General features: G+C 29.8%; 1 protein-coding gene across 1 annotated transcript in view; it reads left to right on the top strand.

The window, feature by feature from the left end:
• Positions 1-2,678: 2,678 nt before the first annotated feature.
• LOC145312363 (uncharacterized) overlaps positions 2,679-26,876 on the top strand; it is a 51,463-nt gene continuing 27,265 nt past the window's right edge. Inside the window, exons 1-13 of the mRNA XM_080151601.1 lie at positions 2,679-2,744; positions 3,205-3,289; positions 4,929-5,036; positions 6,986-7,052; positions 11,137-11,205; positions 13,482-13,574; positions 16,685-16,753; positions 17,538-17,615; positions 17,884-17,954; positions 19,798-19,891; positions 21,239-21,317; positions 23,714-23,870; positions 24,380-24,426. Of these exons, the coding sequence (XP_080007727.1) occupies positions 2,720-2,744; positions 3,205-3,289; positions 4,929-5,036; positions 6,986-7,052; positions 11,137-11,205; positions 13,482-13,574; positions 16,685-16,753; positions 17,538-17,615; positions 17,884-17,954; positions 19,798-19,891; positions 21,239-21,317; positions 23,714-23,870; positions 24,380-24,426 (1,042 nt within the window). The 5' untranslated portion in view covers positions 2,679-2,719. The remainder of the gene's footprint in view (positions 2,745-3,204; positions 3,290-4,928; positions 5,037-6,985; positions 7,053-11,136; positions 11,206-13,481; positions 13,575-16,684; positions 16,754-17,537; positions 17,616-17,883; positions 17,955-19,797; positions 19,892-21,238; positions 21,318-23,713; positions 23,871-24,379; positions 24,427-26,876) is intronic.

Genomic DNA, 26,876 nt, shown 5'->3' with positions numbered 1-26,876 from the left:
AAAGTTTTATATTTGAATATCCCCCCCTCTGTGCTGGACGTGTGGGCATGAAATGAATTTGTATTTTAATATTCAAATAAGTACATTTTATTCATACTTTGATTTATCTTATTTATTTAAAAAGACATTTTAAAATCTGTTTTTATATTTTGATTGATATTTTATACTATTTTGATAGTTTGTTCATTCGTCCGTCTGAATGATTATATCTCTTGCGTGATCTCACTATTTATTTTTAAAACTTGAGATAAATTGTAAAGCCTATCAAACGAAAATATCCTACCCAAGATTTTTTGACAACTCATCAATTCTTTCGGTCATTATGACATTTTGTGTTTAAGTTAACTTAGTATTGCTTCTCTTTTTGCTGGACATAATTATCATTATTACTAAGTTATTAATAGTTATTTCTCGTATCGTATTATAAACGGCTTTCCGCGGATATAGAGTATACAATTATAAGATTAAAACTAGTTTTTAAAAAATCTAAGAGTATAATAACAGTTAATTTTAGGAACACTGATTCCAATTTTGCAACGAATTTATTTATAACTAATTAAGTTCTGACACTCTACAAGAGTTATTGTTCATTTGTCCTCCATCTGATATTAGAGCTTCGATTTCATGTATGTTGTTATCCTTGTTACTTTAAACATGCTTATTTTCTTGTTGGCTAAATGCGCTTCAGAAAAGTTGTCATTAGCATTTTATGTTTGATTGAAAAATGCAACTTTGCAACGCGGAGAGGAGGTAGATTATAAAAAAACATACAGATTTAAGAATAAATTTGAGGGCTATTTGTTTTATGTTATTTGCAATTACATTATTTTTAATGTTTAATTACAGACATAAGTAATTTAATTTTATTTTCAGATTATTTCCAATTTTTATCAATAACATGAGTAAATATTCTTTGTAAAGGTTAATTAGATAAAATTATTTTACATTTTTATAAATATTACATTTAATAATATATAAGAGAGAGTTATGCAATATTTAGTTAAGATATTAATACAAGTAAAATAATTAGCTGACATTTTTTCGTCGTCATATTATGATATAAAGAATTATTTTAAAATGAATATCAAACTGATAATCAATCCGATTTTTAATGTAATAAAATGATTACCTTTAATACAAAGTAGAACTGACTGGGTTGTCCTTGAAATTGTGATGGTTTTAAGCTTAATCTTCTCCTTAAAAATTTTACACTTTTTTCCCGAAAAAATTCACGTCCTCCCCCCCCCCTGCCCACTAAAAAAATATCATGTAAATAATTTTTTTTCATGAAATATTGATTGTGGAAGTTTTCAATAACCCCTAAGTTTTCAATAAGCCCCTAGAGGCGAGGGCGCTGCAGCTAGTTAATAATATAGCAATTTCACCATGAGCCTCTTCTCATCTAACTTTTTCTGTCCTATTTTACTGAAAAAGTTGTTTTTATTAATATCAAACAAAGATAGCTATAGACTGACAATCAGTTAGTTATTGTCACTTGTATTTACAATAGATGTATAAGTATAGATGTATAATTCAGATAACTAACTGACCCTTTTTGTTTGCTTAAAATAATTATTTCACTATGTAAAAATAAAAAGTTTTATAAAATAATTTAAGCCTTTTTTTTATAAAAAGTCATAAACATTTTATTATCATTAAATGGCTTACTTATTCTGAATAAAAACTACCTGATAATTTCTCTACATTCATCTATGTTGAGTGTTAATGAAAAATGTAAATATTCTGATACACAAGAAAAGGAGGAGTCAGATTGTTAGAAGCGAGGATTTTATAAACTAAGGGTCTGTACGTCTGTCCTCCTAGGTTAGCTCTTTAATTTAGGCATGTTAGAATTGTTCTATCGATATCAAACATTAATTGGGTGATAAATTCAGTAACAGTTAGGTACGATTTAGAAAGCGTAGCAACTATATAATCGTTAACAGAAGGCCTGCACTTCCATTTTAAACATGCTGTTTTTTTTTAACTTTTTGACATAATTTTTGTGTATGATATAATTATCCTATTCGTCTGATTTTTGGAACAATTATTCCCAGGACAACAAGGTACATTATTAAAAGCGAAGCATCTCTATAATCACGTCATAAAATTGTAAGTATGTCCTCAAGCAGAATCCTATATTGACGTAATTTAGCAATAAGTTTACATGTAATTTCTGATGCTGTGAGTATTGGTGCAAAAAATATGACGTAACAAAAAAAATTAGCCAATGAGAGGCCACTATAAATTTTACCATTGGTCAATAACGGCCTCTCATTGGCTAATTTTTTTGTTACGTCATATTTTTTGCACCAATACTCACAGCATCTAATTTCTTTTTTACTTTAAAATTGATATTTTGCTTTTATAACACTCTACAAATGTTCATGTTCGTTTGAATTTAGAGCTTCCCTTTAATAAATGTTGTCATCCCTGTTTGCTGGTCAATACATAGATGACTCTCAATAGGATGTCACATGGATATTTTAAATATATGTACGCATATATGTATATTTTCTAAAGTTAATATAGAAATTCTTTAAATATTTAACATTTAAACAATATATTATGTTTTTTTAAAACCTAAAATATGAAGGTTTATTCATTTTATTCTATTTTAAAGCAAGTATAGTTTTGTTTTTAAATGAAGAAAAATATTGATAATGAAACTTATTTTCAGATATATGATGATTTGATTGATATGTAGTTAGTTTCAAACATGTCTTATAGCAACGAAAAGCTTGGTAAATTTTAAGATAAAAAAAGTAAAAATCTATTTGCCTTTTAAAAGCGACGCTTTTCTGTTTTTAGGGTCAGTTCGTCCGTACGTCCGTAACGGTTAGCTCTTTTTGTTAATTTAGATACGTTAGAATTATCATACCGATTTCAAACTTTGAATGCTGACTGACAAATTACTATTCTTCTTGTTACACTCTACAAGAGTTATTGTTCGCTTTGCATTTATGGATATTGTCCATGCAATTAAGGCTTAGAAACTTGGACGTGCGAAAGGGGGTGTAATAAATCCTTCTTAATATTTTAATTTGCCTTGCATTACCCCCCCTCTGCCTTGGGTGACTTTTTATTTTTAGAGAGAGGATATTTGGATACCTCATAAGATCAAAGGATATCGTTATCTTTGGATTTAAAAATAAATCAATCTTATATTTAACAAAAATTTGAACTAATTTATCATCGATATAGTTGAGGAGCAAAAAGAAGAGATGGTTCAATTGAATGGAAATGCTGGGGGTAGAGAGAGGAGTGCTAGTTGTTCCTGTATTAACAGGTAATTAATTACACACTTGAACAAAACAGTAGTTTAAAAGATAAAAGAGGTCAAGCTATAATTTTTTTTGCGTTTATCTATACCTATTTCGAATTAGGAATACCCACGTATTTTTATTGCAATATTAGTTAGAGATATTGAACATTTATAAAAGTTTTTAATTTTGAAGACACTTCGAATCTAACAAAATAATTGATATAATAGAAGAAGGAAACAAAGGCTGGGTGGTTTTGTATAAATTGTTAATTTACTACATCTTGACTTTACCAAAACATTTGACAATACTTATAATTATATAGAATGAAAAAAACAACGCTTTTAACTTTAAAGGACGTACTAAATGGGTTAATTAAATAATTAACATGTACATAATTGATGACAACCTTACTTTAACAAAAATCAACCCGTTTTCTTTAAATAAAGGGTGAGCAAAAAAATGCGTAGATTTTTAAATTCAAATTGCACGGCTTGTGTTAATAGTAGAAAAAAGTTACGCATACCATTAGAACCGATAAGAAGTCTATTTTTTGGAAATATAAGAACGATTCCTCTGCTACGTATAGTTAGGGAGCTACGTGTTAAAATGTCCCAATTGACTTAAAACTTGACTTGCGAGTATATTAGTAAATATTAGACACTAATTCTTGCAAAACGACGTGCGTACATTTTTAAAATTCAAATTGCGCGGTAGAAAAATGTTACGCATACCGTTAGAACCGCTATGAACTGTATTTTTTGGAAATATAAGAACGGTTCCTGTGCTACAAATAATCTAGGAGCTAGGTGGTAAAATGTCCAAAAATTTACTCGCAAGTCAAGTTTTAAGTCAGTTGGGACATTTTAACACGTAGCTCCCTAACTATACGTAGCAGAGGAATCATTCTTATATTTCCAAAAAATAGACTTCTTATCGGTTCTAATGGTATGCGTAACATTTTTCTACTATTAACACAAGCCGCGCAATTTTAATTTTAAAAATCTACGCATTTTTTTTTGCTCCCCCTTTATATGCATTACTTTAAGAAAATATGTAGGTTGATGAATTATTTGTATTTTAGCATAAGATAAAAACATTATTTCAATTAATTTTAATAATTTATAAAAAAAACCAGCTCACGAAATTCCTATCTAAGTACCATTTTTTTAGAATAAATTCTGTCAAAAATCTTTCACAGTTTCATTCATTTCTTTAAACTTATATGAAATAGTCTAAATTCTGGGAATTCATATTAAATCCGTTCAATAGAAAACACTTAATGAAGAATCACGTTACTTAAGTTCGCCAAAAGTAAATTTATTTTTATGGTAATTTTGATATTTCAAAATTCGTAAAAAAATAAGGATTTGTTCATAACTGGTAAATTTTAAATAATCTTCTTTCTCACCCCCAAGAAAATAGCTTAAAACCACCACAGAACTAATAGATATATTCCCTAAAGAGTAGAATTCAATTGGTTCAGTGGTTACCGAAATCGTAAGCTGCAGACGGACGGACGGACAGACAGACATCAAGCTACTTTTTTACTATTATAAATTACTATAATGCTTTTTAATAGTAATTAATTTCAATATTTGACGAGTAGACATGCGGACAAAGTCAAAATGTAAGAAAGGCTGGCTTTAATAATAATATTTTCAGTTGTATATGTATTGGAAACAATCTTGGAACGTCAGTGCTTTATCCAGAGATGAAATTTTCTTGGGAAATCAAATCTGTAGATGAACTATTCTACAATAATCTAAACAGGTATATTTTATTTTATTCTGAAGGAGAGTGCCAATATTAAAGATAAATTTCTTTAAATATTGATATGATATTCGTGGACCGCAATAAAGAATTCTTATAAAGTTTAAATGAATAAGAATAAAATCAGAGGCGCGCAGAAGGGTGGTGTCTTGCCAAAATTAAGGGGGTTGAATACATCTCCCTTGGTGTCAAACACCCTATACCCACCTATACCCCAATTGATAAGAGTTTACATGCCCTAAAACAGCCAAGAGGTGTGTTAATGTAAAAAAGTCACACCTCCTTTAAATTTAAAAAAAATCTCGCTTTAACTGGGACCTTTGATCTAGGGGATTGTATTCACCACCCTAAAAATAAAAAAAACCTTTCTTGTTATATTATACCCCCTTGGTGCACCTCCCTGGCAAAACCCTGTGTATGTCACTTAATGAATTACTATCTCAGGAATAGTTTGAAAAGATTAAAAAAATTAAGATTTAAACTAATTATTGAAACATAAATAATGATCAGATAATTTGTTGAACTTGAAAAAAGAAATGCCCAAAAAAAGTATTGTTTACCCTTCTCATCTGATAAATATCCTGTTTATCAATAATATGTTTACTAGAGTTGTATGCATATACGTACGTATAAAGCATATTTAACAAATAGATGCATATCAACAAAGTTATACAAGCCTTTAAGGCACTCCTGTTCTTTGGGTAACATGGATATTTATGCAGGGATTTTAATTAATTTGAATCAGATATTTAATAAACACCAATAACCAACTTAATGTAAAAAGCGTTGATCCTATTTTTATGGGATATGGTTGTATGGTTTAGGGAAAAAAACGACAGGTTTAAGTACATTCAGTTCATCCCAAACTGAGAGAAACAAGCAAAATGAAAAATGAAAAAACGTTCTGTCATTCGTTGGCTTTCATAAATCTTCATTAGATAAACAAACCAGCAGTGCACAATCTTTTCAATATAAAAAATAAAGATTATTCTGAAAAGGGGCAATTTAGTTCATCATGAATTGGGCTATACATCAATGAATTGGCCAATATCCACATAAAAATAACATGATTAAAATTGCTGGAAATCTGTCACTTTTCCAACACGTACATTGTACTACATATACAAATGTAGAATAACAAATATACTTCACATACTGTCAATAATAAAAAATGCTAACAAAACATAAATACTTTTTTTATACAAAAAGCTATGTTTGGATAGATATGTATAATTATATTTAATATTCATTATTCAAAATCTATTATCTTTTCAATTTCAGATCATTTATTATCAAATCATAACATTATTATCATAATCGCCAAAAAAAGAATACTTAGTAATTTGTAGACTTTTGAAAACAATTAGTTTTTTTTAGAACCATACAGACTTTACGCTGTGCCAAGGACCAAAAAATTCACCTCTTTAGGGGCGTATTTTCACATAAGCTTTTGATAGATTATATTTTATAGTAAGGTTAGGATAACGTTACTGATTGTTGAAACCGACCATACCCAAACCTTTTTGTTAGTGTTATTGTTGAAATGTTTTGTTCCATATTGTTGGTTACTTATCATGAATCCTAAATAACTCAAGCTAGACGTGGCCGTCAATTTTAAACAAAAATAAGGAAAACTGAAGTATTTTATATTTATACATAAAAAATATTTCTTTAGCTTCATTATGTCGGTATGTTGGCCTGTCAAAGCAGCAGTAGAAACCAATTTTAAAGCAGCTTTAGCCCAAATACGAAATTATCACCTAATATTTAACTAGCTTTGAACCAAGGGAATAATAAAACAATAACATAATACAAGGAAAAACCGTTTATTTTTTAAAAATTTCCTTACTTTTAATGAAAGTTTAAAAATCAAATATTAACAAGTATTTCTAAGGAAAATAGTTTTTTTAAAGGGCTTCATATTTAATAACCCAACAATCCTTGTTCAGATTTGGAGACTTGAGCAAAGAATCCATAATTCAAGCTATCAAAGACAAAGACCTCAGATTTTTACAGGTATCATTTTGGATCTTATTTGTAATTTTGGTGATTTCGCACCGATCACAAATTGAATAGTTATGTGATAGTTATCTTTACACAGTTAATTGTGTAAAATCATTCTCATAAATGACAAAGGTATGAAGAAATATTTTTTGGTACATGATATAAATAACAAGGTATGAGATAAAACCTGTGAAGAATTTTAATGACTTTTTTCTAAATGTTCTCCTGTATGAATATAATAATATAACAAGGGAGGGAGGAACATTGGACTTGGACACTCTATCCAATTTGTCCCTGAAAATAGTTAGATTTAACAGGCTGTTTGGTGCTATCACACAAAGTAACCACTTGAACGCCTCCCACCCTTACTTTGATATCAATTTAAAATAAGAGGGGGAGGGGCAGTTTTGTTTATTTTTTAGGTTAGGTTAAATTAGGTTAAATTGTGTACTGGGTAAGGGTAATGTCGGCATAGGCCTCACAGAGTTAGGGTCTCTGCCGGGATTAAGCTACTCTTATTTTCAATTAATTTCATGAAGTATATTAGTAGTGTTTACAAGAGAAGCTTTATATCTGTGTATTGGATTATTTTGAAATATATTTCCTCATTTCCCTCATTGCCACTTCTAAAAATCCAGCTTGTATTATACAAAAAATGTTTTAATACTATTGGTGTAGTGTGTTAGACATATATATTGTATATGTAAGTAGGTATACGTTGTAGCATATGCTTACTGATTGATTTCTTACATGTAAAGATTGAGCAGTAATCTTGGATAAGAAATTGTGTGTAAATTTATATTTCCTATAAAAGTGTATGCGGGGAATTGAATCAGTATTGCCCCCTAAATTATGTATACTAATTGATAAATCAAATATTTAGAAATTGCCAAAAAGTTGCTTTTCCGCTTATTTTTAAAAATTCCTTTTTATTAACGTGTTACAATTATTTTCATGGAAATTTCCACGAGTCTTTTAAATTTTCCTCACAAAAAATTTTACAATTTAATTTAAAACATTAACTTTTAAAAAGCTAAACCCTTCACTACTTACTTCTAGGCCTCTAGGGGCATAGCCGCTAGTATGTAATAATGTATCTTATAGCCTGTATACAAAAGCATTCGCAAAAAGAAAAGCAAGTTATCTATATCTGACAAAAATTGTTGGCTTGATTTATGAATTGTGCGTGTAGAGTGTATGAACCCTTGCAAAATTACAGCGGTACATTTTCCATCATAAACTCAACTTTAAATACCATCATTTAGTTTTAAAAACCTTGCTGTTTTTATATCAACTTAAGATTATATAGTTGTCTCTATAAATTTTCTTCAATTAAAATATCATCATAAATATGTTCAATCTTAAAGGTACAGTTTAAGCCAATTTTATTTAACTCCATATAGTCGCATACTCCCTCCAATATCTACTGGGGAGGGTTGTTACCCCCACCCCCCTCCTTTAACAGAAAATCAAGTGCTTATATGTAAAAATTCTGAGGGATTATAAAAGAAATAGGTTATTGCTTATTTCTCTTGAGATTTCTTTCTATGTGTGTCATATAGTTATTTATATTTGTATTATATAGTAGACAATATCCAGATTTATTATGCCTGCAAATATTAGTATAGAGTAGCCTGGCTCAAAAAATAAATATCAATATTAATATCGAGATAAGTATAAAGTAGCGTGGTTCGAAATACGGTTTTTATTCGTATCACATAGAGGACAATATCTCGATCAATTGTACCTAAAAATATGAGTATAGAGTAGCATGGCTCAAAATATAGTTCTTTATACTTTCGACATTTAGAAGTTTTTTCTAATAAAATAAAAAGATAAGGTCAAATGTTAAAAGTACATCTTAATTTGACTGCAATAAAACAAGCATGATAACATCTCTAACAAATGAACTAAAATCTTACGAGTTTGACATTTACATTTTAAATATATATATTTATCTAAAAGAAAAGGGTTAAATAACTGTATATTCCCTCTCCGCGGACCCTGTAACGAATCTCAATTGAGTATTTGAATATCTGCCAATAGCGTCGAAAATATTGACACAACTAAGTCGCTACATAAGCGCATAAAGTAGTTTGCTAGCATACAAAAAAGACTGGTTCCGGGTTATACATTTATTTAACACATATCAGACTTACAATCCTAACTTGGGCTTAATTCTTTATACCTATCCCTGACTTGAGTAATGTAGGGGTTCTACTTATAATAGCCACCACAATGAGTGGTAATGTCATTATATTAAGGTGAAAATAAATTCAAATTAGTACTTTTAGTTTTGATTTAAGTAAACTAGAACAATAAAACAAAGCCTGTAAGGAAGCATAAAAGCCACTCACCCACTCTTTCAGTTATCCTTATTTCAAAACAATGCATAATTTCATTCTAATGGTTATAACTGTAGAAAAGTTTTGCTCTAAGCAAGTTACATTATCATATTGTGTATCTGCATATGATACTATAATTCCATTGAATGATAATTGAGTTTATAGTTTTGTTCATGTTTCTTGCCAATGAAGAATGAATAATATTAATTTGTTTTGTATATCGTAGCTTTTCTTTAATTTATTATAAAACCATGTCTGACCTCTGAAACAATTGGGCTCTACTCTTACCAACCTACTGGTCCTGTGATGGTTTTAAGCCATATTCTTGATAAAAAAAATAAAAATCTCATTCCCCCAATCTCCCTTTATCTGGGTGAAAAGAGTGGAGTTGAAAAGGTTCAAGTAAGCTTGAAGTGTCCATGAAATTAAATTAAATTTCTGTTATTAGTTTTATTCAGTACAAAATCTAATATTTTCTATACACTAAAATTTCTAAATTAAGAATCCTTATATTATCTCAATGAACAGGATATTAACTTATGTATAAGAAAAGAATTTTTCATAAACGAATATCCTCAATTCTAATTTTCATGTATTCTTTGCTACTTATAACAAGGATGATTATATCCAAGTAGCAAAAAAACAAATATTATAATTAAAAAATTAGAGAATTATATGCCTAAAAATTTCTACCTTCTAACTTCAATAACAGCTGAAATAATCACACTTCCCCCAATGACGAGGAGACGGTCAGGCAGACAAGGCAAATAACAAAGTAGCTTCGCTACTACTAAAGTAGAGGCCTAGTTTATGCTTTTACTCTGATATTATTTAAATTTGTAAAATTATTGGTATTTTCCTTTTATTAAAGTAGGAACAGAGCTGAGTATATAATTCTCCAAAATCATTCAAAATCATGTAATTGTACAGGCTCATCATGTTAGTTAATTTAAAGCTAATACTGTTTTTTTTTCAACAACCTCAACTGCAATTAAGTTCTTTTAAAGTAGCTGAATACTTCTATAATTATTTAACCTGCAAATACTTAAAATCTAGCCTAACACGGCAGCTTATACCATCAACGAAATTAATTCGGACAAAATCACGAAACCTGTAATTTATTTTCAGCTGTCGTTAGGGAGGGGGGGGGGGGGGCACACTTAGTAGAATTAAAGACTTTTTTATCTACTCCCCAAATATCATTTTATATTTATTACGCTTGTTGGCTATATCTCCGTCTTGACGATTTCAGGGTTCTTTTTTTGTGTAAATGGGTAGTGGGTGTTTAGCCACTCCATGGTAGGTAAAAGAGATTTCAACCAAATTTTAATGAGAAAAGTTTGTAAATTAAGAAAGAGTTTTAATCCTTATTCTCCAAATAATTGCTGAATTAATAAACTTTTCTACCTCACTTAATACATAATATCTTAAATTTTTTTGTCTCTTTTGAATTCTGTACATTTTCTACGGTTTTGCAAAGGACATAGACGTTTAAAGAGAATGAGAGTATAAAGGTGTCTCTCCCCTCATTTTACCCCTAAAAAACTTTAAAAATACATTAGATTGCCCCCTCAAAAAAGCTTATATGTAGAAGCTCAAAAATCATTGGTGAATATAAGCCAGCTACAAGTTTCACATTATTAAAGTACATGATAACTTGATGCCGGATCCAAATAACCATAAATTCATTGCATTTGTAAAAATAGGGATCAGAATACATAGCAATCCCATAAATTTTTATATTAATTCAGGATGACAGTAACAAAAGTTTCTTGAGTGAGAAGAAATTCAGTAAAGAATGTATCCGAGCCTGTGTAAAGGTAGGTTTTTCTTCTTGAAATGTTACACTTACAGTGACGAATGGCATTATGATTGTCCGTCCAAACCAGCCACCTAAAAATTAGGTTCTATATAGGACAATGTAATATACTAGCAGATTTTTAGTTTTAGTTTTAAAAAGAAAAATATTTTTTTTTTTTTTTCGGGGGGGGCAGTAGATATCATTTCTCTTCTGATGGTGGTGGTACCCTCCCCCAAAATAGCAATAAACCTTCGCAGGAACTATGAGTAGCTTCAGTGTAAAAGAAAACCATACGGGGTCAGCGGTTAGCGAGATCTTTATTCTGTTTTTTTTTATTATATGGATAAGGATTATCGATAGGTTTCTTTGTTTTTTTTTTAAATTTAATTTTTTTTCCATATTTAACTAGTATGGAAAACATCTAACTGTAAATAGTACAGATCCAAAAGTTTTTTTTTATCAAGCACGTAATATCTCATTTAAATTTAAAATTCAAAGTAATCTTAATTTTGTACGTCAATTTAATTTTACGTCCATTGCCGTATCCCTTTAGATCCACTGTAAACAAAAAGTGTATTTGGAAGATTTTCTAAAAGAAACGACAAGGCCTAAATAAATGAGCTTTTAATGAGAATAAAAACTTGTTTTCAATAAGGAACATTTTCATCATTTTTGCAAACGCAATAAAAAACTAAAAAAATTAAGATAATTTAACATAATTCATATTTGGTACTCTAAAGGTGAAAATTACACATTTGTTATATAAAGAAACTTACCAAATTCAAATTGTATTCTTCCTTTTACTTAAATTCTACATCAAATATTATATTGTGCTTTAAAAAACCATGCCATTTATCGGAAAATACTTTAAAAGTTGATATTCTTATAAAATAAAGTAAAAGGATGTTTGTCTGTCTGTGAGTTTATATCAAAGGTTCTCGCTAACCGATGGACCAACATGGTTTTCCTTTACAATGAAGATTCTCGTAAGTTTTGGGATGATACCTCTACCCTTTCAATAGAAATCGCCCCCGGAAAAAATACCCCCAAATTAAAATTTTTTCTAGTTTAAGACTAAAATGTATTGTGGAGGGTCCGTCCCCCATTCCCTCCAGTGCCTCTAGATGGCTCTAATGGCACATCCGCAAGTTCTATAGAAATATACAATAAAATAACATGTTGCTCAACGATTCTAACAGAACCACAAGCCTTGAAAAGATTCAAATTCAATTGATATTCTAAATCTTCAAATATTTTAACATTTTTCCTTGGAAAATAAGGTAATATCCACACAATTATCAGAGGAACATTATTCCCTCCCTCTCACTCATTTTTTTATCTAAAAAATAACATTGTTTGATTTTTTACACAAGATGGAAAATATAGAGGACTATTATGAGAAATTAATTCATTGTAAAGATCAACCTTTTAGTACACACAAGAAAATTTATTCTATAAAACAAGGATTTAAAGTTGCGAAGATCTTAAATGTAAAATTAAGAACAGTGAAAATCAACAAGCCTTCTGTCTTAAATAACCAAAGAGAAAAACACATTTCTCCCATAGAAATTTGATGTCCTTTAGAGCATTACAGATAGACTGACAGGCTAAGTGAGAAATTTTTTCTCAATAATGACAATTATTTACTTGATTTCCCATTTCCCTAATAAATGATTATACTGACTTAAAACAGAAAAAAATAATTTTAAAAACCATTATATTGCCTGATATATCATTAGCATTAAATCTTTACCCAAATATTATTGTAATCTCGGCTATTACACATTTCTTTCTATGATAATAAGATATCAATATTGTCTAACCCTTTGAAAACTGTTTCACTATCCTTCCTTATAAGAATTGATTTAACTGTAAGTATGGATGATTTTTCTTATGTCTGGTGTAGCGTGGTTTCTCAAGACTATGTAACAGTTAAATATCACAGGAATAAGTCAGCCCATACAGAATTTTAGCGTATAGGAATCACAATGAATTGATGTGTCTTTTATTTCAGTATATTTTCATACTCTTAGACATCTTATTACTTTTATATAAGGATTCAATAAGTAGCGTTTCTAATTTATAACAAGTATAGCCTCCCAATAGTTCTACTATTAATTATCATGAAACTCTATGACAATGACTAATTTTACCTTTTTTACTGCTTTTCAGAGCTTATTCAAGCATCTCCAATTTTTTTGATGGATTTCTAAGACCACAAAGCATCTATTTCTTAAAAGTACCCAAGAGGATCTATAGGATCACATCCGCTAGTAATATTTAATCTATATTAAGGAGACCCAGGATATGACCTTAATACAGCAGCTGCTAGATTTTTTCCTGCAAGCCAACGATGAAACAAGAAGAAATGTTACTTTTCTAATCAGGAATATTTTTCTTGAACTCTACAATCATAGAATTGGTTCATGTTTAAATGCAACCTGACTCTACAATAGGAAGGCTAAGGTTCCAAAATTAGGCACTGTCTATTATATTTTGTAGTTTTGTATGAATTGTTATAAATAAAACTATAGCAGCCAGATTTGGTGATTGCTTCTGAATGCAAATACACATTACACACACTCCAAGAGTTTCATTCATGTTGAAAAAAATATCGAAATTTTTTTAAAAAAGATATTCCTTTAAAAATCCTATAGATTTAAAATTTCTTAGTAAATTAGAAAGTTTACAAATTATACCTACCATTATTAGATTCGTCTCTAGCCATTGATGTGGGATTAAAAAATAGAGAATGGAGTCTCGAGCATAATTTTTCCTGAAATAGAGTCACAATGAAAGGCTTCCTTAAAAAACTCAATCTATTTTTAATTGGGTAAATACTTTGCTACATACAAATTATTTGAGACACAGGCTGTCATGAGATAATGCGAAGATCTTTATAGTGCTCTAAAAAAGGGGATGAATTTAATTACTTTTGGCATAGGGCCTTTTAGTAAATCAGTCTAACCAGTACAAGGCAATCAGTAATTTTATCATCATTTTAGAAATCAAATAAAACTTCAACAATATTGTAAAAACATCAAACACACACAGAAATCTGAAAGAAATAGAATGGGATTGTTTTTATGGTCATATTCTTGCAATAGACTAGATTCATATTTTCATTCATCTGCACTTTTATAACTTTCAATATATTCAATTATATAGATATTATATGTATATTTCTTATTTCTTGTTATTTATTAGTATAAATAAGCCAAAATAAGAAAAAATACGATTACAGAAGCAAATTTGATGTTTAAGATGATTTGTATTTGATAGGGATTTGACAATGGATTCAAATTCATTCTTTCGGTTGTCTTGGACTTTGGGTACTTAAACTAACGCAACTTAGCTTACTTAGCTTAAAACTTTGGGGACTAGCATAGAAAAAGATATTAAAATCTAAGTAAACCAAACTCAATAAATAATCATCACAATTACAAGAAACAAATTAAACAAAATTATTTTGGATGTTTACAAAAATCATTTTTATTATAAATTCTTATCCAACTTTTAGGTTGAAATCTAAAATTGAATTAATTTTTCATTGCCCCAACTTTATGTTCCTGTATAATAAGTATTGAAATTTAGAAAACTATAAAAAATTTTAGTCCATTTGATAGCTTTGGTTTTTAGCGTAAATCAAAACCATAATAATTAAAAGAATAAAATTGAATAATTACATCTATATGTTAAACTCTTAATCCAATATTTTGAATACATGTGCATTTTTAATTCATAATTTATTGAACCTTCAACATTTTGAAATAGTAAGACCTTGGCCTAGTTTATCAGTGAACATTAAGACTAAGAAACTAATTCTAAACATGTTTGCAGCTTATGGAATATTTATCATGTATTTACACAGAATTAAATAGAATTGGGTCAACTGTATGAACCATTCAACAATACAATAATATTTCTAGATTTGCCAATCAAAAATTCTTCCAAAAATTTTTTAATAAAAAATACAAGACTTTGTCAATATTAATTCATACTGTAGTATCATATCTAATTAAATAAAATGTTTTTATTTTTGTGATATCTTTAATGAAAATTCCCTATACCAATAAGCATCATTATTCTGCCATTAGAGGTTAACTTACGAACAAATATGAATTTTACAATTTTAATCAGACATCCCACATTTTTTCAAGCTGATTTTTTTATAATTACTCTAACTCCCCCCCCCCCTTCTTTCTCTTTTTATGGCCATTAAACATTTGCTCTATAAATTATTTTATCTGGTTGTCTATCTATGTTTTTTTTATGTGTTTTGCTTCTTTTAGATGTTGTCAAACTTGTTTGAAAGTAATTAAAGTTAACAGTTTACTAAGGTAAAACTGAAAATATTATATGAAGAATACAAATTATCAAATCTTCTGTTTTTTATGTACTGAAAATTTTGATAAAGTAGAATGTATGATATTTGTGGTGAAATACCAAGTAAACTTATAAATTTCCATTTACAGAGTATTAAATTCCAGACAACTTGGTTTGCATCTGAAATATGTTAATGTTTTGCATAAATATGTTTTTATGAGAATATGAAAACATGAATAAAAAAGATTTTGTTTTTTGAAATTTAACTATAATTCTTTATTAATATTTTTCAAAATTTGATAATTAAACAAAATTTTTTATCTTTAATTTTCAACTTTTATAGGTATGTAGTTTTTTTCGAGATTAATCAAAGCTATCCTACTAAAATTCTCAAAAACTCATTTAATAGACAACCCGTAACATCAAACCAAAAAATGTGAAATACTTGATAATACATAATCATATGTATGTCAGAGTATGTTCTTTTTACCCTTTTATTTTTAGAAAATATTCAAAATTATGTTTTTGACATATTTTAATTTTATTTTACTTTATATAACAGGCAATAAAGTTACTTTGTAAGTCTGAGGTTTAGTAAATGACAAAATTAATTTCTCAATGGAAAATCCTAACATTTCTCTTTAATAAGTAATGAATATTTTGGCAGCTAATTGAATTAAGACAACATGAATAATAATATGAATGTAACAAACTTATAATCAAATATTGCCACATTCTTTTTGGATGTTATTTGTTATTATAATTTAATTATAACAAGTTTTTTTTTTTAAATTATGTTTGCTTTTTTAGTACAATTAAACTGATTGAAACTTTACAATAAATCAATCTTGATTAGTAGGAGGGAAACTAATTTCTGTTGTAAATTTGATTTTAGATTAAAATCTTAAAACTTAATTAAAAGATTGAAACTCTAATAAGAGATAACAAACCAAACTTTGTATTTGTAATATACCAAAAAAACTGGATAAAAAATAATTTTATTGATCATATTATATACTTTAATACTTTATATCAATTCAATACTCATGCCTTTATATACTAATCATCCTTTATATACAATATTTTACATATTTAAAAATTCACTAACTACTACGTAGCAACCTGACTTTATGTTAAGCTTGAAATAAAGAGTTTAAAGAGGAAATTACAGGGAAGCCATCAAATCTGCAGTCAGAATTTCCTGTGATAATCTAGTTATTGGGATTCTTGAGTATCTTCAGGTACACTTTCCTAACGCCTAAATCTGTCCCAATATAGAAAAAGATACATTATAAAATTAGAATAACTTTAATATTTCTGCGTGTTGGGGTAATGGTGCATCCCCCCCTTCATAAATGTATCCTGCAGACAAAGCAAAGATTGCTTATAAAGAAGTAAATGTAGTAACCAACTGTTACATTGTCGTACAATGTTTATGAAAATAGGAATCACACTATAGACTCTAGCTCTAATAGGAGCTGAGATAGTGGAGAAGGGGCTTGGTTATAGGAATATGACATGTTTATAATATCAATCTATATTTGCATTCAATCTATACTTATAAAACTTTGCAAACATTTTTGTATTTTAAAATTTAATGGGACAGTTTTGGTTTGTATTAATTAGTGCAATAAATTGAAATAGGAAAATTTTTCTTCTATCTCTCTGCTAAATTTATTGCTATAGATAATGTATTCTCCTATATATAAAAAAGTCTGCTCCAATTCAATTATTATCATTCTTATACTGAGTTTATTAAATTCTTCAGTACTGAATATAAAAAGAGCATTGAATTTAATGCATTTCCTCCCTTCAAGTTACGTTCATTTTAAAACACCTGCATTGTATTAAGAAGAAGAAAAATGAAAGGATAGATTATACAATAATTGTAATAATCATAGTCTCGATGAGTGACATATTCCTAGAACTTCACCAGAATTCAAACACAACTGCAACTTATGTCTATCTGTTTTTGCTGCGTAAGTTAGGGACTTGTTATTCTTCAAATGTTTTTTTTCTGTTAAGTCTAACAAAAAGATGAAAACCCTGACAGACACGGCTGAATTACTTGAGGACGCTGTTTTCTCCGCTACTGTAGAACAGGTATATTTTAGTTGTATAAATGAAAATAAAATATATTGACAGGGGAAAATTTGTCGTAAATTTAGCCGGCTAACAAGAACATTAATCAGTTCATTTATCCTTTTGGAGGGGATGGGAAAGGATAAAGAGGATGGATATTTTAGACAGCTGCGTGTTTCACTTTATTAGAGAACATAAAATCTGGCGTAAGATCCAAGTAATAATATATTCATTGTTCTCTACAATCCTTGATAGTTATTTCTTAAATATGTAAAATATTTTATTTTAGAATTCAGATACTTTGAACAATATTCTACGCTGGAATCAAAACACAAGACTTAAGAAAATTTCTTCCAAAGGAAACAAATCTTTAACAAATGATAATTTTAAAATCGTTTGGAACTTTCTATTATTTTTTTTATTTTATAAATCTTTAGAAAAGCAAACCATAGAATATTCAATTTTAAGCATTTTTTAGAAAGGGAAAATGATATTTTATCAGCTTTTATCTAAGATATAAAGCTGAGTGATTTTGTGTGTGGAAATTCTTATGGCCGTTTAACATCTACTCTATAACTCAATTTTTCAGTCTGTCAGTAAATAATCCTACAGAGGATTTTTTCTTGGGAAGTTTTATTTCTAAATTTTAAAACACCTTCTATAAATTATCGTTTAGACTTAGTCAGTCCATTTGTTTGGATTTTACTGAATGGGTTTATATTTTTTGTGCTTTGCTATTTATGCATGTTTATTGTTCATATCCTTGTTAACCCTTCTATATAAAATTGTGCAAAAACAAAAAGGTTTTGATTCTTAGTTGGATACTTTCCAAGTACACAAAGCTTCAGTAAGCTCATTAAGAAAGAGTGAAAAACTAAAGGATACAATTTCTATACATAGTAACTTTTGTTCACAAATCTGAAAGAATGACAAAATTTCGAAATTAAAAATCACTTATGGTCGTATTTCCTTATGAGCCTTAATGATAAAGTAGCTAATCTTTGAGGTTCTCTCTGAGCATATTTGTTTTGTTATGCTTATCAAGAATTTTTGATTCATTGCATTGTTATAAATTAAAAATAACATTCCGTTAATTATTTCATATCTAGAAATGCAAAAACAATGTTTTTGTATGGCATATTTATTCTTCTGGTAGTATAAATATACTTGAGGGGACTAAAAGGGCAATTTGAAGAGGTGGGGAGGGAAAGGAATGTCAACCCACCACCTTAAATTTTAGTAAACAAAGTAAAAATATTATTTTTTGGGGGTGAAGGCGTAAAGGGCGGTAATTTTTTTTCTTAGAATGATTTTCCCTAGGAGAGGACCTGTACATGGCTTTACTGTTATGGAGAGCCATATCGGACAGCTGTTAGCCAGATCTTTTGATAGATACACACAGACGAGCATCCTGTTACTTATACATAAGGATCAAACCTTTTTTTTTGTGTGTGCAAGAAACTCTTTTACCTTAGAAGTGCTATACAGATAAGTTACCAACTTCCTGGATTAGCCAAAAACAATTATTTTCAATAAAGCCTCTCATTAATACCATACAAGTCCCCTTCGCACAAAGTTCTTCATTCCACAAACCTAATATATTTAACAACAAGAATAACTATGTCTATAAGTAGCTCAGGTATGATCTCGTTTTTCTGAAGTATGTGAAGTGAATTTTTGTAGAAATGTTCGATAAAACACCGAATTTAACATATTTGTCAAATCAAAAATTTTCTGTTTTTAACGGTTACTTAGATTTAAGGTATAGTATTGTACAAACAGACGGATAAGCCATAGTATAATAGATGTAGAATATACGTGAATATTATGACAGGGGACAATTTTTCGTCAATTTAGGTTACTCACATGGCCTTCACTTATAAAGGGGGTGAATGGGGAGATCGTTATTTTAACCAGCTTCAAGTTTCACTTTATTAGAGTACATTATAATCTGGTGTTAGATCCAAGTAATAGTAAATCGGAATCCATTCATTGTATAGTATAAGCGATACTACAGATTTTTAGGTTTTTAAAGTATAGGATAAATTTTGAAAGTAATGCAAGCCATTGAAAAATTACAGATATATTGTATATTTAAAAAAAAGATTATCACTTTTAGCTTTCACCTTTGTTTTTACTTAATTTTCAACAAAAAATTATTATTAAATGTAATGTTAAAGATTTGTAATATCTAAACTGTAGGTAAAATGTATACTGCTGGTGGAGGCTTGCAGCTAAAAATAAACTGCAGCTCAATAGTTCATGCTGCAAAACGAAATGACTACGAACGAGTAAAGGTAAATTATTGAATAGTTGTTCCTAAATTTGTTTTATATCAATATCACAGCAAACTTTGAGTGTAGGTAAGCAAATACTCTCTAGTTATCTCTCTGTAATTTTCACCTTTAGGACTATCCAAGATTAAACTTTGTTTTGATTCATTGATTCATAGTTTGCTGCAGATTTCTTGAAACAAAAATGATAACATCCATAAGAAGCGAAGACAACAATTTATCAGCGAAATCTTTACGATCCATCTTCCATAACAGCCGAGTAAATCAATTTCAATTTCTTTCAGAGCATGACCAACAGACCGTTGGATCAAGTAAATTATATGCTGTATGCCTATAGCTTAGTTCAAAGGTATCTCTGCACAAAAATTCAGACCAGGGGCGTACAACGCAGGTTTGTGGGGCTAAAGGGTAAAGATTTTACCCCCAAATTGTGGGAGAGAGAGGCTCCAACAAAAGTATTATGGGTGCCATACCCCAACTGTAAAGATAAAGTTATAGAGTAACTTTGCTTCTTACAACTATGAAGGATAAGAATTTACTACTTTTTTTGAAGTAAGAATCTTTAATTTTTTGTTGTAAAAAGTTTACACCAGTTTTGATAGTGGAAAGATACATTGTCATATATAGAACGACAATTATAATGGATATATATTGACAGATATTTCTATAAATAAAGGATAAACCCAAATTACATTTATGTTCATTGATAGCTAAATGAATAACATATAGATAACAAATTTTAGTTTTTAAATCATACATTATCTCGGTTTACCTAATTATTAAATCTGCAAAGTGTTTCAAGCTAGTTAAAATACACAATACACAATAACATCAAAATTTAGAATGCTATTAGTAATTGGAAAGTAAAATTTCTTATTATTTGTGGAACCTATGACTATCTTTTGGCCAATCAATAATACAAAGTAACCTATGTCTGTACGTCAAGAATTATCAGGATATTTTTTTTGGGGGGGGGGGGAGGGTCGAAAATATTATTTGAATATTCTTCAGGGCCGATTTAAAAGCAACCCCTTTCTAACAAAACCGAGCTAAACCTTATATATTTTCTTTAACAAATATTACCACCGGCAAAACTAATTTGTATGTAATTAGCAAAACGTAAATATAGACAGAACTAAATATCAGTAAATGATTACACATAATTGGATCAATCCTTTATTTACCATAAAAAATGCTTTTTAAAAAGAAATATGGATTGAAACAGTTTAACTTTTTCCTCTTGCTAGTAGTGCAGCTACTCTACTCTACATATATGATATACCTAACCATCAACCAACCAAATGACAATATTTTGTTATTATTCAACTCATATTTTTATATCTTATTTAGATATTGTATCGATATGGGTATAGATTAGAACAGAGAGATAACATGACAGATCCTCTCAAGAAAATTGAACTTTTTAAAGGTAAGTTTCACTTATAAAAGCACAACCAACAAACAGCCCAACACGTGACAGTATAAGAATAAGTTAGTACTATAAATGGATGTATTACCAGGGAGTAAGGGAGGGGACAATGGATCGAATATTCAATTTTTAGGAGTCTTAGGCTCAATACTCTTAAATTGAATTAATTGCCCATTGTCCCCTCCCTTACTCCCTGATGTATTATTCTTATGATCAATCACACACAAAAATTCGTCCAGCTTAAAAAGAATTTCTAGCAGACTGAGATTTTAAAAAGATATTTTGTTAAATTTTAACAAGTAAATCTATATCCTAGGAATTCCGACTTTTTAATCATAATATAACGTATTAAGTTTTTTTGCCTGAAGCTTAAGACTTCGATGGCTATTGAAATGATAAGTTCGCCAATTTTTTTTTCAATCTTGGAATACAGAGCCACCCCTAGATACTACGGATGGCGTCACTAGTATCACATAAATGAAATGCAAATATTTCCCTTTCGTAGAAACAGGGTTAATTAAATCAAAACAGTTATATGGTTGGATTGTTCTAACTGAAGGTTTAGACAGTCGAGTCTTGACTGTTACGCAGGACTGTCAAGATTGACTACGTTGAGCTTGAGATTATACAATACAATTAAAATCCAAGATACTCTGACGTTGCGAAATTAATTATAGAGTAATTACATTTCTAAGAAGAGAATACGCTTTGAATGGATTCACATCAGATTATATGTTCGATCCTTCCATCCCCCCCCCCCTCCCTTCCTACTGAATGTGCAAACCATAAAATACCATCAAATTTATATTAGGAGTAAAAAAGTATGATAAGGAGACACATTTTCAGAAAATAAATAACTGCTTAGTTTTCATTTTATATTTTGTTAATTAAGCAAGACTTTTAACGAATTTTTATTAATATATAATATAACTAGCGGCGTCGTCCTATGAGGTAAGGGGAAGTAAACCCTCCTTTATAGAATTTGTTTTAAAAAATAGGCTCTGCTACAGGCTGATGCCTAGTGCAGATTTGTTAAAAAAAAGGCACTGCTACAGGCTGATGCCAAGCCCTACAGCCTACATAAAAAAAGGAATTGGAGGATTTTTAGTTTTTTGGGGGTTAGGGGTGTCCCCCCCCCCCCCCCAAGAAAATAGCTCAAAACCACCACAGGACAAATAAATATATACTCTGAAGAGTAGAATCCAATCGGTTCAGCGGTTACAGAGATCTTAAGCTTCAGACGGACAGACATCAAGCTACTTTGTATTATAGATTATGTACGAAAAATATACTTTATATTTAGTGAATCATTAGTACACTTACTAATTGTCTTATAAAACAATGTGTGTCTCGTCTAGTGTTTAATTAACAGTAATTCGATAAATAAACAAGGATGACAACATCCATAAAAGCGAAGCACTAAAACGGTAGGACAAACGTACATTAACACTTACATAGTGTCAGAACTGAATAATCAGAATACAAATGTGTAAGAGTCGATGCAAAATTTTAAGTAGATTTGTTGAAAAACTGCTTTATACAGGATAATGTTTATGGACATACTTACATTTTTAGGACTTGATTATAGAGTTGCTTCGCTTAAAACATTATACTTTGTTGTTCTAGGAATCAATATACAAAAAATCAGATCAATCGGATGATTATATCAATAAAAATTTGTTGTTAAAAAAGTAAAAAAATCAACATGTTTAAAATGAACGTACGGACATTTCAGTAATGATTATAGAGTTGCTACGCTTTCTAAATTGTACCTAACTACTAAAGGAATCACCATGCAAAATTTGAAATCGATAGGACAATTGTGACATGTCTAAATTAACGAAAAAAGCTATCCGTTACGGACGGACGGACGGACGGACCAACCCTAATTATAGAAAAGCTTCGCTTTTAAAAACAAGGGAAACCAGGGAAAAGGGAATGATATTCTGGCAAACAATTATAAAGGAAAATTTCCCCACAACCCCCTTCCCTTTTTCCTCCCCTTTTTACCCACCCCTCTTAAGTTCCTTGGCAAAACAAAATATACTTCCACCATACTTTAAAAGGATATGTGATTTTTTGTAGAATTGATTGTTAGAATAGCTACCCCTGAAGGGAAACAAATTCATAACGTGCAAATATAGGCAAAGAAGAATCTTGAGAAATTTACATACAAACTTTACAATAGATATAAATAATTAGTATATTTCAAATCTTAAGAGATTAGATATTGGTCAAAATTGATCAAGAAACCCAAAGTTTTAATGAAAACGTAAATATAAAACTTTGGGTACCATTAAAATTCAAAGTACAATGTTTCTGGTTTTAAGGCGTTTAAATTAAAATCACAATACAAACAGTAACAATTCTTATTAATTAAATAATTTTTGTTTCAGCTCTAGCTAGTCCTTCCTACATAGTGGCCAGCCTAGAAAATGAATCTTCAGACTTTTTCTGTCCCGTCAAGATGTGCTTCGAGTTTGCGGTGGAGGCTAACTTTAGAAAATCTACAATTCCTGAGTACAAAAGAGAATATGAAGAGATTGAAAATAGGTAACTTTGGTTGGCATTTGTCCTCGTATTTTATTCCATTATAATTATTATGCACCTTTTGCTTCAAAGGCAGAAAATTTGCATTAAACCATCTTAAGATGTAAACAATAAAAATCAACCTAAACCATCCTAGGGCATTTATGAAGCTTCCTTAAAATTTGAACTCAATCGGATCTGTAACAACCGAAATCTTGTGCTACATACGAAAAAACTTTACTACTTTAAAAAATAGTATATGCTTTAAAGATGAAATAATACCTTGGAGTGACGAGTGGATTACAGAACACCCCCTTGTTTTTTTTTTATTACAAAAACGTGTTTCTATGTACCTACGAGAAGGTCTTAACCTGCGGGGTCCTATGGAACTATCTTACATTACTTATTCTAACCTAAAATAAGATCAAAGATTTGAAAATTCAATGTTAGATAATTGTTCTCTTCGTGATATCTTGCGAATCTATACTAGCAATTTGCACGAAAAACTCATACAACTCTTATGGTTATTATAGATGTGAAGAATATGTGATATCCCTTTTGGAACAATGCGAAGATCTAGGTAAGATAATTGTAATTAAATAATAGTTATTTCTCGCATCGTATTATAAACGGCTTTCCGCGGATATAGAATGTACAATTATAAGATTAAAGCCAGTTTTTTTTAGCCCCGAGGCGCCGTAGGCACCGGCTAATCAGTTATTAGTCCAAGTTATGGATAAAAAACTAAAGTTTGTTGGGTGGCTTACATTTAAAAGAAAATATTATAAATATTGGAACTGTATCTATATAGTTTTTGGTGGCTCGGCTTCAGATTGTTGAAAAAGTGTTTTAAAGTATTGCCTGGTTTCAGATGCGTCGACTCTATGCATGAAAGTTGCAGATATTCAATTTAAAAACAGATGTATTTTTAGTGTTTCCGCTAAATACAGCGAACGGGCATTATTTTTATGTGAGCTGTGATTTGTTCCATTACAATATTTTTAAAAATCTTTCTAATACGTCTTTTCTAATTTTCCTGTTCTAAATTGGGTTATCTAATAAAATTGTATCAGGGATAAATATTTTGTTGTTTTATGGATATTGGAAAAATAATCCATTACCATATATATATATATCCCATCTCAATTTTCCTCCTTATATCATTACCTTCCTAGTTCATATGCGATATTTTGTAATTTATAGGTTGGTCAAATAGGTTACATATATAGTATAATATCAGCGGTTTATATTTTTTTACAAAAAGTCATCTTCTTATTTTAACGCTTAAAAGTCGGGCCCCATTCTGAACCTTAAACGCTTTGGAGGAAGGGGGGCTGTAATCTCAGTGCCTATCAGAGCTAGAGCACTAAAAATGTAAATGAGAGGGCGAGCGTCTCATAGACGTCCAAGGGAGGGGGGGGGGTAATGGGGCGATTACCCCCCCCCCCAAATTTTTTTTCATTTTACCCCCCCCCCATTTAAAATTTACCCCTACCCTGGGGGTGCCGTAGGCACCCCCAACCATTTAGGAGGGGGTATTTACCCCCCCCAAACAATTTTGGGGGGTAAATACCCCCCCCAAAATAAAAAATCTCTAATAAAAAAATTTTTTGCGCGCTTCGCGCGCATTTTTAATACTATATATTTAATAAAATTTAAATTACCTCCCCCAAAAATTTTACCCCGGGGGTAAATTTTGGGGGGGGTAAACTAAATTTACCCCTGCCAACAGATTTCAGGGGGGATAATTACCCCCCCCTAAGCAAATTTTACCACCGGGGTAAAAATTTGGGGGAGGGGGGAAATTTGCGGCGCGCTTCGCGCGCCATTTTACCCCCCCCAAAAACGAATTACCCCCCCGTTAAAAAATTTTTACCCCCCCCCCCCCAAAAAAAAAAGCTTGGACGCCCCTGAAGCGTCTAACGCCTTCCACGCATTCTTCCCCTCGATTAGTAAGGGTTAAGCAATTAATAATAAATACTTCCATTAAATGCTGAGGAGTAATCCTTAAAAGTAGTCCAGGTCCAGGCCAATTTTCAATCCACAGCTAAGTTTACAGACAAAGATTTTGTAATCAGAGGATTGATTATATCATTGATCATTTCTTTGGACATACAAGAAATTTTTATCATATGGTTAGAAAACATACTGAGTTTTAAATTTAGTAATTAATCATCTCTAATACCGATAAAAGAAAAATATACATGTAATAATTTTATTTCAAACTTTTTTTCTCTCAATTATATTTAATCTTAAATTGTCCCCAAAAAGTACACACCAAATTTCCGAAAGTACAAAGATAGATAGGTTCTAGAACAATAAATATAAAGTTTCATTTGATAATATATCAATTCTTTTTCTATCCTATAATGAATTATGGTGATTGCTTTAGAATTATATATTTCTATTACACTATATATATGACTCTGTAATTTATTGCCAATATACGATAGAACAAATATATGAGAAATGTTGGTTAGCTTTGAAGATATGTGAAATAAAAATAAACAGATTTTGAGTCTAATTTGTGTACGTAAAAGTCACGATTTAAATGTGAATATTTTAAAGCTACGTGGTAGAAAATTGAAATTCTTTCATATATTTGTCCTAAAAATACAGTTTAAATTAAACCATTTAACAGCAAAAAATAAGTGGTTCACTAAATTCAAGTTTAAATGCATTTCGTGCAACTAACCCTATATTTTTTTCATCTTTTCACAAGTCTATAAGAAATGAAAATTAATAATTTATGAATTAAATTTCTTTGAGTAATAATACATTGAAATTGACATGCAACAGAAGATATTTCTAATTGAAATTTGAAATAATATTTTATACTTGAAGACATTCTTTAGTTTAAAAGATACTGAAATAATAAAGGAATTTCTCGTATTCATTCGAATCCGGTGGATAGGAACCGGTTCTCATCCATACGAAAAAACTATGTCTAGCATCGTATTATATCCAGCTTTCTACGAATATAAAAATGTACAATCATATGATTAAAACCAGTTTTTTTAGCCGGTGCCT

This window comes from Acartia tonsa, chromosome 2 (genome assembly GCF_053477335.1).
Source record: "Acartia tonsa isolate MP-2025a chromosome 2, ASM5347733v1, whole genome shotgun sequence".
In the NCBI taxonomy this organism is placed as follows: domain Eukaryota; kingdom Metazoa; phylum Arthropoda; class Copepoda; order Calanoida; family Acartiidae; genus Acartia; species Acartia tonsa.
The sequence above is the reverse complement of the archived record's forward strand: the minus strand, read 5'-3'. Positions and strand labels throughout refer to the sequence as shown.